Source organism: Mustela lutreola, chromosome 7 (assembly GCF_030435805.1).
Source record: "Mustela lutreola isolate mMusLut2 chromosome 7, mMusLut2.pri, whole genome shotgun sequence".
Classification (NCBI taxonomy): Eukaryota; Metazoa; Chordata; class Mammalia; order Carnivora; family Mustelidae; genus Mustela; species Mustela lutreola.
Genome location: NC_081296.1, coordinates 30,830,930 through 30,845,934, shown reverse-complemented (window position 1 = coordinate 30,845,934; position 15,005 = coordinate 30,830,930). Strand labels below are relative to the sequence as shown.

The following is a 15,005-nucleotide window of genomic DNA, read 5'->3' as shown; positions in this document are numbered from 1 at the left end:
GTTATTATCCCCTTCTGAGAATTGTTACCACAATATCAGGAGTAAAATAGTAGTCAAAATTAAGATGTCATCTTTTCAGTGTCATTTTTTCAGGAAATTTAAATTCCTAAAGCAAAGCAATCAAGGGCAGTGTTTCCCCTCTCTCTTTTTTTCATTATTGCTCCCTTAAGGAGCCTTTTTAGACATTTTTAAATTATCTCCCTGTGACATTTTAATGCCACAGATATGCTGTATATTTGTTTATGTACTGTCTATATATCAGTGCCTACGTATGTTTTAGGTATATAAGTAAAATTATTTCTGGGCTTTTTTTTTTATTTTTATTTTTTTGCCCCAGAACCAATATTTTAGGCCCTTGGGGGTGCTATCTTCTCTATGGAGAACACATGTCTGAGAGGTGAAAGTGTTCCTCCAAGATCCAATTTGCCCAGGACCTGACTCAGGTTGTAGACAGCCTGTCTTAGACCAGGGGTGGAAGTAGAGTTGCCAGATTTAGCAAACAAAATATATTGAATGCCAAGTAAAATTTGAATTTCAGATGAAAAACATAATATTTTTAATAAAAGTATGTCTTATGTGATATTTGCACATCTTATATTCTGTCTGGTAAAACTACTGGTGTTCTGGGGATAGAAACTGCACTTTTTATTAAAGTACAATTTTTCGGGGTGCCTGGGCGGCTCAGTGGGTTAAAGCCTCTGCCTTCAGCTCAGGTCATGATCCCAGGGTCTTGGGATTGGCTCTCTTCTCAGCAGGGAGCCTGCTTCATCCTCTCTTTCTCTGCCTGCCTCTCTGCCTACTTGTAATTTCTGTCAAATAAATAAATAAAATCTTTAAAAAAAAATAAAGTACAATTTTTCACAAACTGGAAGATAATTAATTACCTTTGTTTATATCTACCTCCTGGGCCAGTGGACACCACTGGATCACTCCTAATAAAGCTTTGTTTAGGGTCACCTGGGTGGCTCAGCCAGTTAAGTGTTTGCCTTCTGCTCAGGTCATGATGCCAGAGTTTTGGGATTGAGTCCTGTGTCAGGCTCCTTGCTCAGCGGGGAGCCTGCCACTCCCCATGCTTGTGCTCTCTCTCTTTCTCTCTCTGACAAGTAAATAAAATCTCAAATAATTCTTTGTTTATATGAGCGTCTCATTTCAACAAATGTCATTAGTAACAGTCAGAAATATGATGTGGTTCCTTTTAAAATAAACTTTACTTTAAATTTTATGTGAAACGTGTATGCTACGTACACGTGATGACATGGACCCGGGGTGAATCTAGTGGTGTGGAGGGCTCCACACGTGTCTCTTACTGGAGGTTGTGGGAGTAAGTCACAGGGGAAGAATGCTCTTGTGACATTCCTGCTTAAGGCACTGCAACAAAATGCAATTCTAAATGCAGCCAGCTAGAGCACTGGTCCTGAGACCCAGGCATCATATACTTTCATCATGCACAAACCAAAGTGCGTTATGCCTTTCCACACATAATTGGCGACCCATGGAAATGGTCGACTTGGGAAAGTGTGTGTCAGCTTGTCGTGGATGCCACAGTCGGGTGAGGCTCTGAGTCAGCACTTCTGAAGTTTGCTAATTAAGCAGTAAGTCTACTCAGCTGTGTCTACAGGAAGCCGAAAGGGGTGTGTGTTTAGAGAACTCTTACTAGTGGACTTAGCTTTTTCTTTGTAATTGCGGTAAAAAAAAAAAAAAAAAAAAAGAACTCATATGACCTAAAATTTACCATCTCAATACAGTAATGTTAAGTGGATTCACATAGCTGGTCAACAGATCTCCAAAACTTTACCTTGCAAAGCAAACTCTTTACCCACTGGACAGTTCCTCTTGTCTCCCCACGCCTCCACCCCTGGCACCACTGTTCTGCTTTCCGTGTCTGTGAGTATAACTACTCCAAAACATGGAGTATAACTACTCCAAAACATGGCTGTTTTCATGGAAAGCTAGCCAGAAGCTGGGGGAGAGGAGCTTCTGGACTGGAGCCTCTGGGGTGGTGCTGGCCTCTCTTGTGGCCTGCACGTGCAAAGTTGTTTCAACACCGTGCAAAGCTGCCTGAGGTTTGTGGAGCGGTCCACCAACCGCTGGATACTGTTATTTGTACTTACCTGTGTTTCTGCTTCTACCCCAACCTAGATGACGCCAGAGGAAGGCATCAAAAGAAAATCCGAAGCAAGACTCAGAATTACCTCAACCTGTATGCCGTGGAAGGCCTGCGCACCTTGTGCATCGCCAAGAGGGTGAGTGGGCGCCACCGCCACAGGAGCACAGGTGCTGACCGCCACCCTCACGGTGCTCGGCGCCTGCATGGCACTCACCAGTGTGTCTCATGTAGGTTCTGAGTGAAGAAGAGTATGCCTGTTGGTTGCAAAGCCACTTAGAAGCAGAATCTTCCCTGGACAACCGCGAAGAGCTGCTTTTCCAGTCTGCCATTCGCCTGGAAACGAATTTGCATCTGTTGGGTAATTATGCACATGGGCAAGAGTTGCACCAAGCAGTGTGGAATTTGCAGAGACCGTCCTGGATGGGGTCCTGACATGGCTGTAGTCACTGGCAGCTCTGCACCTGCCGGGCATGGTTCAGGAGCTGCCTGGTCTGATGCTAGCACGGCCCCCAGGCCCAGCCACCCCTGACAGAACATTCACACCACAGCCTGTCTCAGTGATATTCCATGTGTCCCACCAGGCACCCAGTGACACCTGACTTGCCTCTCTTTAAACCCTGCTTTTCCACCAAAAATAGAGATGAGGGCTCACTCCACCTCCTACCCCTGACACAAAAAGAAACTGTTGGACTCCAGAAATGGCTGCACTTTACATCTTATGAATGTTTCATAGATTCAATTTGGATGAAAAGAAAATGAGCTCATTTTTGCTAAAATGTGCCCATTTGCTACTGTGGTCATATTAGTATATATAAGAATATTTATTTTAATATTTAAAATATTAATACTAAGTTTGTATTAAATTAGCTGAGTCTTTATATATGTGCTCTCTGTGACCACAGCAGGAATGGATTGTGATCAGCACACAGCCCATCCCGTGGTTCCAGTAGTCAGATGGTATATCTGGGGCATGGAGAACCTGGAGTTCATCCCTCTTCATTTAATACAGAAAGGCTGTAATTCATTTGGTCTTGCTCCCTGGATGAAGGAGTTGGGCTACCTATGTATCTGTATATGCATATCTAATATAATGATTAATATGTTCCATAGCATAACAAACACACTTAATATAATATTCTTTTTTGCCTGTGCTGTCTTATAGGCAGGCATGCACTGCTCAAAAAAGCCCCAAGATCTAGATGCACAGAGATCTCATGAGCAGTATTCCTGGGGGGGTGATTAAATGAAACACTTGAAAGACAGCTGTGCTTTTTCTAGCCTGCCAGGTTTTGATTTACTGCACTAGGACTATTCATATCTAGAACATACTTCTCCAGAAGACTCTGTTGATCATACCTGTGGGATAGACAGGGGTTCCTGCTGGTCTTCCTGGCCCATAGACAGGTTGTACCTGTCTTACTTCTCTGTCCCTTCACTGCAGGGCACTCTCCCTGGAGAGCTCTGACTCTCGAATGGAGTAAAATTTGCTTCCCCAGTCCTTTCTGCCGGTGGGCACTGGTCCTACTCTGTGGAGCAAGGCAGATGGAATCTCTTCCCTTTTCCACAGGGTGAGACCTTAACTGTTGGAGGACTTGGCTGTGAGTCCCCATGCTGTCCACCTATATTTTTAGGCACCCCTATTTTTCCTTCTTTCAGAGTCTACAAGCCTTGCCTTGGTTGTCCAGTTCTGGCTCTGTCCCCTAGAGACCATAAGACCCTGGGCAAGTGACACTGTCTTTTTGGCATCCCAGTCTCCTTGGCTGCCGGGTAATAATCCTGGGGAAGAACAAAGTGGGTGCCAAGTGAAGCACTAATGAGGTCCAAGCACAGGGTCTAGTATTCAGCAGCACATGGTGAGGAGTCTGAGGTCACTGCCTTCACATATGGGGAATTGCTTTCTAGCTTGGATTCTGATATTTGCTTGGGCAGCTATGTAAGCATCTAAAAGTAAGGTTTTTTACTTATCCCTATTCCAGTTTTTTTTTCTGTTGGGGCTGGGATAGTAGAATTTTTCAGCATCTTGATTCAGCCACATTCTGCTGTCATCCTGAGTGGATGCTTATCTCCAGGGGTGTGTCAGATGGCTCTGAGGTGAGTCAGTGAAGGAACCACTGGAGTGCCCATAGTGGGTACCATCAGTGTGCTGGAGTCTGGTCATGCCTGCTGGGGAGAGCCTCTCCATACATTTTCAGTAATTTTGCAGTCACCTATTGTTGTTTTGCATAATTTCCAGGAATTTTTGCATAGCTTTTTGATGCTGTTGGTAGTTTGACATCGGCCAAGGTGGGTGTATTTGTACTACAGAAATGAGAAAATGCAACAAATCAGCTTCCCTCCTGCTAGCTGGTTGTTAAACACTTAGCATCTCCTGCAGCCTGGGCTATTTATGGTTCAAATGATGAGCCAGCCTGAGCTGGAGAATAGGAGAGCCACCGCCTTAGTGTTCACCACAGCTTTATCCACAGACACTGTACTCCAACTTCTCTGGTTCATTTTTAAGAAATGTAAAGTAAGCCATATATATATATATTTTTTTAAGATGTTATTTATTTATTTGACAGAGAGAGAGGGAAGCAAGCTCCCTGCTGGGCAGAGAGCCCGATGCAGGGCTCGATCCCAGGACCCTGAGATCATGACGTGAGCCAAAGGCAGAGGCTTAACCCACTGAGCCACCCAGGCGCCCCAAGCCATTTATATTTTTAATAAGCCCACAGCCAAATACTGTTTCTAAATATTTTCATTTATATTCTTACATTAAATAACATCAGAGAACTACAGAAGGGTCACCACTTACACTGTGTGCTTGAAATTTCCTTTTCCATACTGTTCTGGCCAAGAACCTTAATTCAAAGGACAACATTCTGTTCCCTTTCCCCGACGTTCCTGTTTGTTTTTCCAGATGTCATCTGGAACTCCCCTCGCATGAAAGGCCACCTGACATTTGTTCACAGTGAAACATGGTGGCACAAGCTTGAACCCTACTACCTACCCTGTTATAACACTCAAAATGCCAGGTCCTCCCGAGGCTCAGGCTGTAGAGAGGTGGCATTTACTCTAAGTCACATAGATTCTATTGCTAATAAGCTACCTTAAAGAGCTAAAGAAAGACCACTGTGTTTCCAGGTAATTTTTAAAGGACTGTTCCCTGAGATTTATCTTTATCCTCAGCTCAAATACTTTATCCTCAGATACTCTTTATCCCTAGCCATATTTCATGCTGAGATAGACATACTTTACATAATTCTCTTTCTGAGTTCAATAATATTCTGTGTTTGATTCAAAGCTGCACATAGAGGTTAGGATCAGCAACCCAGTCAGGGCCCATTATTTGGCCAGTTAGCTCCTGAAATGAAGGTGCTTTATTTTCAAGGTGTTAGGTTTTCCCCAAAGGACTGAATTTATCTCTGAGTCCATTCCTGCCTTTTTTTTTTTTTTTTTTTCTCTCAGAGGACATTTATCAAGGAGCTCTGGCTAAGCAGCCAGTATACAAAGGTGGGGAGTTACAAGGCCCCTCTAGGAAGTTGCTGTCTAGTGAAGGATGGGTAAATGGCTGAATTACACACAAAGCTGTGTTCCACAGTCGAAGTTCTCCTAGAGCAGCCGTACAGGTCAGAGGTTTGGAGCATGAGACATACTGTGTATGGAATACTATAGCCCTTGCATTGCTAACTAATCTTTCACACCTTTGCTTCCCACATCTGTATGGTGGGGATAATTGTAGTACTCACATGTTAGGGATGTTGCAGAAACTTTTGCCTGGCATTTAATAATTCATCAGGGTGGGGCACCTGGTTGGCTCAGTGAGTTAAGCCTCTGCCTTCAGCTCAGGTCATGATCTCAGGGTTCTGGGATCGAGCCCCAAGCCAGGCTCTCTGCTCAGTGGGGAGCCTGCTTCCCCCTCTCTCTCTGCCTGCCTCTCTGCCTACTTGTGATCTCTCTCTCTCTCTGTCAAATAATAAAAAATTAAAAAAAATAATTCATCAGGGTTAGCCATCATTATGATTATTCCATAATCACTGTTGTTATTAAGTATGAACAAGATTTTTTTTTAGAGAGAGCACACACAGGGGGAGGGACAGATGGAGAGACAAACTCTAACAAGGCTCCGTGCTGAGCACAGGGGCCCAATGATGCAGGGCTTGATCTCACGACCCTGAGTTCATGACCTGAGCCAAAATCAAGAGTTGGATACTTAACCAACTATGCCACCCAGGTGCCCCTGAATAAGACATTTTGAGTACATGGAGGCAGACATGATCATCCCTCCCCCTTCCCTTGGATATCCAGGAATGTGCCACAACATAAGTGTTACTTAGGATCCCTTGGTAGATATCAGCTCTGTTGGATGGTGAAAATAGGGAGCCAGAGACCTAGAGCATACCGTTTCTTCCTGTCCTAGAACCAGGGGTCTGGGGGATGGGAGAAGGTCCAAGACCAGATGGCCTTCCAGTGCCTGGGTTATCAAAAATATGCTCACAATGAACATGGAGCATAACATGGTTTTATTCCTAAGCAGACTTTGAGCTCTACACCCCTGCCTCATCCTCCTCTTGAGGACTCTGTGATTCAGAGCTGAGGGCAGCTTGGGTGCAATATCTTGTCCTCCTTTTCTGGCCCCTTAGCCTTCTGTTCCCACTTAGGCTTCTGGTGCATTCAAATAAAAGATAGGCCCAGGTCCAACACACTGCACAGACTGCATGAGTTGTAAGAGAGAAGACTGCCACTTACCCTTGAGGGGCCTTCTGGAGAGCTGGTCCAACAGGCGTGTGATTTGTGAAAGTGCATTATAGTATATACTTAAGAAATGCATGCTTTTTGTACACGTATTATGCTCATGTACATGTACATGACTCCACCCTCCCTGCCAACTCATCTGTTCTAGGAGGAGAAAGGAAAGTGGTGTCTATTTTAGTCATTCAGGCTGTCATAGCAGAGTACCACGGACTGGACAGCTTAAACGGCAGACATTCATTTCTCACAGTTATGGAGGCTGGAAGTTCCATATCAAAGTGGCGGCCAGTTCGGTTCATTAAAGGACTCTCTTCCTGGCTTGCAGATGGCTATCTTCCTTCTGTATCCTTGAATGGTGGAGGGAGATCATCTCTCTTATGTCCCTTATTTTAAGGGCATTAACCTCATTCATGAGTATTCTACCTTCCCACCTGATGCCATCACAGTGAGGGTTAGGGCTTCAATCTATGAATTATGGGGACACATTCAGCCTGTATCAGCCTCTCAGCACAGGGAACAGTGTGACATAAAAGAGAAGGGCAGGGCCAGTGAGGTGTCCTTGGTCAGTGCTATACTTCCAGAGGGAAGATAGAGACCATCTCATTAAGTTGGCAATGGGAAAAAAACTGAGGGTGACCTGGAGAGCACCTTTCTGCACTGGGTATAAAATGTGTCCCAATGTACAGAAGACTGTGTAGGGAGACCCACTGCTTATTAATTATGTTTGTGGAAAAGGTACATTCTGGGTAATGTTGATTTTGAGAAATAATGGGCTTGTGTGGTCTGCTTAGGCAGCTCACAGTAAACACTGCTGAGAGCATAGCTTGTGGATGTCATGGATAATATTTAAAACTTTTTCATCCTTCAGAATATGGTCATTCCTACCATCTCCCCACAAGCTTGGTTTCCAAGTTATCTGTTATGTCAAAAATTAGCCGCCTGGGGGGCGCCTGGGGGGCTCAGTGGGTTAAGCCACTGCCTTTGGCTCAGGTCATGATCTCAGGGTCTTGGGATCGAGTCCTGCATCGGGCTCTCTGCTCAGCAGGGAGCCTGCTTCCCTTCCTCTCTCTCTGCCTGCCTCTCCATCTACTTGTGATTTCTCTCTGTCAAATAAATAAATAAAATCTTAAAAAAAAAAAAAATTAGCCGCCTGTTAGGAAGCATTGGAAGTGCTTTTTCGTAAGTACAGAGAATTATGTTTGGTGCCTCACAGCTATTCTGACTCATTCTTGACTGTGTGCGTGTCAATCGAGGGAGATACTGAAAGTGTTCACAAAGGTCTGGAAATGAGTCATCATCCACATGAGAAAGGCACCAAGCAGGTCCCAATCTATGGGGTCATGCTAGCATCGCTGCTATGTTGGCAGTGGCATCCGTGCCTCATAAGGGTCTGAGGGCATGTGCGGAGGGGGCTCACCTACACTTGCACGTTTGACCAGGTGCCACTGGGATTGAAGATCGCCTGCAAGATGGAGTCCCAGAAACCATTGCTAAATTGCGTCAAGCAGGCCTGCAGATTTGGGTTCTCACTGGTGACAAACAAGAAACAGCCATTAACATTGCCTATGCCTGCAAACTGCTGGACCATGATGAGGAAGTCATCACCCTGAATGCTGAGTCCCAGGTATGTAGGTTTCCAGGAAGCCGTGCTCTGCCTGGGGCAGCTTCATACCCACCCAGCCTCATGGCAGCAGGAATGCCTTCCGTTTCTATGCCCTCTACCTCTGTGTTTACATCTGTGTTGGGTTCCTTGCATGTTTCTTACCATTGCCTAGAAGGATGTGGGATTTGGTGGGATTTCTTAATTTCTAAGGGATGCATCTCTGGACTTTATTAATGCAAAGTTAAGTCTGATTTTCCCTGACATATTCATGTCAACAATATTGGAGAATTGTTTCATGAGTCACACAAGTCAGCATACCAGTCTGTTCAGCACTGATATACTCAGGATGGGATGGGTCGCCTTGCGGACGCTTTGCTGGGCACCTAGACTTTTCATCCAATCACATTTATCTATTTAAATCTCCAAGTATGTAGGGTGTATCTACTTCTCGTAAACCTGGCCTGGGCTCCGATTCCTTGAATGACCTCCCACTTGAAACGTCTTTTTGAACTGTATGATGAGGTCTGATTCTTTTTTTCTTTTTCTTTTTCTTTTACAGATTATCATTTAGCTGTTACATTTAAGATGTGTCTAGCCACAAAGATTATTCCTATGTATTCTTCGAAAAGCTTTGTAGTTTATTGCTGTACCTTTAGACATATTCCATTTTATGTGGAATTTTGTCTAAGGTTCAGGTCAAACTTCATCCTTCTGCATATAGCTCACTTATCCAGCACCATTTGTTGAAAAGCCTTTTTTTCCCACTAAATCATCTTTACACCCTTGTTGAAAATCAGTTGGTCATGTTTTTTAAGATCTATTTCTGGACATTCTATTCTCTTGCACTGACCTGCATGTCTATCCCTTCACCAGTGTCATGCTGCCCTGTGGAGTTTAGAAGTCTTAATATTGGTAGTTTTCTTTCATTTCTTTTTTTTTTTTTCCTGATTATTCTTTCTGTTTTCAATCCCTCCATTCCCTTTCCTGCCTTCCTTTGGGTTCCTTAAAACATTTTTTAGTAATATGTTTTAGTATCCTTAAAACATTTTAATATATCTCATTTCTTTGATAACACTTTACTTGGGTTTTTAGCTTCTTTTTTTTTTCCTAGAAAATAGAAAATACAATATGCATTCTTAAGTCATCAGTACAATCAGTATTTTGCTACTTCAAGTAGAATGAAGTCTTGTCACACCATGTGTCCCTTTACCTCTTTACTTTGTAGGCATCTTCTATGAAAGCTACAGAGATGGAAATCCTTGTCAGATAATTTGTGCATTCAATCAAAAAGCATACTTTAAAGATGTCAAAAGGGAAAGAATAGCCCATTTTATTTATGTGAATATTGAGCATTTCTGTCACACTTCTTTCATCCCCAGTGTTAAAAGCATCCTTGTGGCATTTTTTTTCTTCTTGTCTGAAAAACTTCCTTCAGCAATTCCTTTAAAGTATGTCTACTGCCAACAGATTCTCTTACTTTCCTTTGTTCAGAGAATGTGTTTATTTCACCATGGTTTCTAGGTGAAATCAAGAGTCATCCAAATCATTGTTACCCTATAGCTAATGCAACATTTTTTTCTGGATGTTTTGATTGATTGATTGATTTTGCCTTTAAGCAGTTTGTTTATGGTGTGTTTGGGCACAGAATTTTTCAGATTGATACTCTGGGATTTGCTGAGCTACTTGAATCTGTGGGGTTATGTCTTTCACTAAATTTGGCAGGTTTTTAGCCATTTTTTATTTCTTCAGACATTTTTTTCTACACTGCAATTTCTCCTCTTCTTCTGGAAGACTGATGACATGAATGTCAGGTCTTCTAGTTTGTCTCAAGGCTCCCTGAGGCTGTATTCATTTTTTTTATTTTTTTTTCTCTTGGTAAAATTGGTTAATTTCTATTGATCTTTGAGTTCACTGACTTTTTCTTCTGTTATCTCCTTTCTGCTGTTGGGCTATTTAGTGATGTTTTAAAAAATAAACTTTATATGCACAATGGTTTTAAATTTATAGAAAAATTGGAATGATAGTATTGAAAGTTCCAAAATAATCCATACCAAAATTTTCCTGTTATTAACATCTTTAACAGTAATCAATGAACCAATATTGACATGTTATTACTTACTAAAATCTATACTTGGGGAGCGCCTGGGTGGCTCAGTGGGTTAAGGCTTCTGCCTTTGGTTTGGGTCATGATCCCAGGGTCCTGGAATCGAGCCCCACATCAGGCTGCCTGCTCAGCAGGGAGCCTGCTTCCTCCTCTCTCTCTGCCTGCCTCTCTGCCTACTTGTGATCTCTGTGTATCAAGTAAATAAAGGAAATCTTTGAAAAAATAAAATAAAATCTATACTTGGGGTGCCTGGGTGTTCCAAGATTAAGCATCCAACTCTTGATTTTGGCTCAGGTCATGATCTCAGGGATGTGGGATCAAGCCCCACACTGGGCTCTGTGCTGGGCATGGAGCCTGCTTGAGATTAATAACAATAATAATAATAATAATAATACTTCCTCCACCTCTAAATAATAATAATAATTATAATAATAATAAATAAAATAAAATCTGTGCTATGTTCACATTGTCTTAATTTTTACCTAATGTCCTTTTTGTGTTCCAGGATCTCATACAGAATATCACATTATATTTAACTGTCATGTTTCCTTGGGCTCTTACTGGCTGTAACAGTTTCTTAAATTTTCTCTTTTTGATGACTTGAGAGTACTAATCAGTTATTTTAAAGAATACCCTTATATAGGGATTGGTCGGGTGTTTTTCTAAAAGTGCCTAAAGTGCCATTTTCATCATTGTATCACATCATATTAATAAGTACATTCTATCAACATGATGTGCCACTGTTGGTTTTATGTTTGTCAGCTTTCTCCACTGTAAGCCAATTATTTTTACTCCTTTCCATATTGTACTCTTTGGAAGGAAGGGACTATGCACAGTTCACACTCAAGAGTGTGGAGTTCTATTTCCCCTCCTTGAGGAGGGAATATCTACATAAATTACTTAGAAACCAATGAGCTGCTTATTTTGGTTTAGACTTTTTTGGGTTTTGTTTTGTTTTGTTTTGTTTGGGGGGGTTCTAAAATCTCTATTGGTTCTTCTTTATATTTTGTCTTTTTTGTGAGACTTTCTTTCTATTCATCTAGAATGTCCACTCTTATTAGATAGAGCATTTTTATAATAGATGTTTCAGAGTCTTTCTCAAATAATTCTGGTATCTGTGACATCTTCACTTTGGCTTTTGTTGACTGTCTTTTTTCACATGCATTGAGAATTTCCTGCTTCTTTGCATGCTGATGAATTTGGGGTTGTATTGTAGGCATTTTGAATGACAATGGTTATTTTAAAATTCTGTGAAGAATTTAGATATATTCAAGGCAGGTAATCAGCCGTCTTAGATACAGGCTTCAAGCTCTGAACAGCCTCTGGGTGGCCGTTTTGATGTCAGTTTTGTGTAGCCTTTACCAAGCTGTTAGACTCTGTCTCACATTTTTGCCACCCCTTAATAAAAGTTGGGAACTTGGGTGGCAGTCTATCCCTAGTTCAATTCTCAAAAGTCTTTGTTATGCCATTTAGGATTATGTCTATGTGTGCATGGTTTGTGGGTGAGTCCAAGAATTAATAAGCCATGCTATGGGGTCAGCTGACCAAGCTCTTCTCTCTTCACCATTTTTTTTTAAGTACTTTCTGGTTCTCTGAGACTCCCCTTTCCAGTCCTCTGGCCAGAAAGCTGGGTTTGAGTTACCTTGCTCTACTTTGTACTTCTGCCCCACACCTCTATCCAAGACCAAGTGGTGATAGGACAGAGAGAAAAAGGCAGAAGTTATCTTAACACCACAGGACCACGGCTTCTCTAATAGAGTCTTTGGCAACAGATTTTCCTGCTGCCATAATAGCAAAATTACCTGGGGCTGGGATCCAGAGAATAGAGAAAAAGATAAATAAAAGTGGGATTTCCCCTATCTTCTCTGTGCATTGGGGGTTCTCTTTTCCACTCCTCCAGCAGGGGCAGGAATAGGGGGTAAGGGTTGGATTTCTCCTGGAGCTCTCTCTGTCCCTGCGTTGGCTCCTACTTCTAGGTTTTATGATGCTTGGGTACAGACCAGAGGGAAAATGGAAAACTCACCCACCTGTCCAGTGTACTTAGAACACTAGTCTTCCTCTCCAATGCAACAGCTACTGTTTATTTTCAAAGTCCTCAAACAGTTGCTCTGTGACTTCTCTATTTGACTGCCATAGCTGCTTTCAGTGGGGGAGACAGGGTGGATGTGCTTACTCCAGTTTACCTTAGCAGGGCTTGGAGCTAGCACAAGGGAACTCAGGGTGTTTGTAGAATGAGATTTCACATCCTCTTCCAGCCCCACCTCAGTTACTGCCATTCCCAGCCCCACCCTAGAAGCAAATCTCTCCCTCTTCATAGCCTGTAATGCTTTTGCACATCCTAATCTGTGACTTCCTGTGATTATATGTTCAGCTGCTGCCATTTGTTCAGGAACTAATAACTGTGTCTTCTTAGTCTTCCTTTTTCTTGTCTCACTTTTCTAAATACAAAAGGCCCTCAATAAGCACTTACTGACACAGCTGGATTTCCAGGGTGCGTTGCAGGAAATTGGTTGCTTACCCAGTGGGCTCACTGTCCACAGAGGTCCAAGAACTACTTGCCTTCCCTGGAGTGTGTTTACTCCTGGAAATTGTCACCTCTCTTATTTCCCCTGACCCCTTGGTCTCTTCTATAAGTTTTCCTATTCTTTCTGGAACTCAGGTACAGTTTTGGAACTCAGGTACAGTTTTATTGCCAATAAAAGCCTCAGAAATTATGCTTTTTTTTTTTTTTCAAAGATTTTATTTATTTATTTGACAGAGGGAGATCACAAGTAGGCAGAGAGGCAGGCAGAGAGAAAGAGAGGGAAGCAGGCTCCCTGCTGAGCAGAGAGCCCGATGCGGGACTCGATCCCAGGACCCTGGGATCATGACCTGAGCCGAAGGCAGCGGCTTAACCCACTGAGCCACCCAGGCGCCCAGAAATTATGCTTTTTAAAAACATTATTTCCCTGGCCAACTGGAGAGCTTAGGGAAACCCTGATAATTACACTACTTTAGAGGATAATCATAATAAAGACTTCTAAAAGGTTTCGTACCTCACAAGCAAGCAAAAATGGCTGAGTAAAGCCCTCAGAGAAGTACAGAGGGGTGCGTGTTAGACTCCCTCAGCCTAACCAGCCAGCAGTTTAGCCATAGTACAGTCGGATTTTGCAAACGGAAGACATTCTCATCTAACGTCCACAGAGTGTAATGGGTAGTGAAGTGGAGTCTTATCAAAACCCTAGACAAGCTCATCCTCTTCATGTGGACAGTTATCATCTTCAGTGAACTTCCCTTCTGGGCAGAGCCTGCAGCCTGGTGCCCTTGAGATGATCAAACTATCAGTGTTGAGGAAGGTAAGAGAATGCGTGGTACAGCTGAGTGAACAGCGCTTCCTCTCATGTCCATTTCAGGAGGCCTGTGCGGCCTTGCTAGACCAGTGTCTACACTACGTGCAGTCCAGGATCCCCTGCAGCACCCCTGAGAAGACTGCAGGCAACGTGAGCGTGGGGTTCTCCCCTGTCTGCCCACCTTCCACGTCCACCACCTCTGGCCCCAGCCTGAGCCTCGTGATCGATGGGAGAAGTCTGGCCTATGCCCTTGAGAAAAACCTAGAAGACAAATTTCTCTTTCTCGCTAAGCAGTGCCGTTCAGTCCTTTGCTGTCGCTCGACACCTCTACAGAAGAGTATGGTGGTGAAACTAGTCAGAAGCAAGCTCAAGGCCATGACCCTGGCCATAGGCAAGTATCCAAGCCAGCCAGGCTGGACCCTATGTAAATGAGTAGACTCTGTCTTATGCAGCTGCTTCCTGTGGATGCATCCTGGAGTTTCCACCCTGTCGGTGCTATACTGTAAGATGGGAAAACACTTCCTTTCTCTTTTTTCTGTTTATAAATTCACACCCAGTGCAAGAAAATAAGCAGCCTGTTTGAAATATAAAACATGGACTTGAAAACCACAAAGTGTGGCACAACAGTTATAGCTTGTATATATAGCTGTATATAGTTATACAATGGAGGTTTAAGAAGACAAAGCTGACACTGTTTCTTGGGAGACAGGAGACTAGACATTTCCTGTTCCAGGCAGCCTCTGCCACAGCAGAGCCCTGCATACTAAGTATTGTTTCAGAACACCTTAAAAAGAAGGCCCTCTGCAGGGGCTTCTGGTCACCATGACCCAACTGGAGTGCAAAACTCCATAATACTGCAAGAACCCAGAGATCTGATGGTGATCCGAATTCCTGTTGCCTCTTAACCTTTGAACTTTACTGATTGTTCCAAGACAAGCATGTAATTAAATGAATCCATGTGAGTAGTTGCTAAACCTTACAGTATTTCCTTAAGAACTGTGCATCTAATGGTGGCTTTTCCTTGCAGACTTTTAGCCTGGAGAGCCTTCTAGGGTCCTCTCCAGTGCTACCCAGTCCTCACCTACCTCCTCCCAGGGCATCATCCCCACCCACTCTGGCTGGGGTGCCATC

General features: G+C 43.2%; 1 protein-coding gene across 7 annotated transcripts in view; it reads left to right on the top strand.

Annotated features, from left to right (window-relative positions):
* Positions 1-15,005, top strand: part of ATP10A (ATPase phospholipid transporting 10A (putative)) — a 192,945-nt gene that overhangs the window by 163,914 nt on the left and 14,026 nt on the right. For all 7 annotated transcript variants that reach the window (XM_059180235.1, XM_059180234.1, XM_059180232.1 and 4 more), the window contains 4 exons: positions 2,140-2,243; positions 2,339-2,465; positions 8,278-8,462; positions 13,938-14,265. In XM_059180235.1, the coding sequence (XP_059036218.1) occupies positions 2,140-2,243; positions 2,339-2,465; positions 8,278-8,462; positions 13,938-14,265 (744 nt within the window). The remainder of the gene's footprint in view (positions 1-2,139; positions 2,244-2,338; positions 2,466-8,277; positions 8,463-13,937; positions 14,266-15,005) is intronic.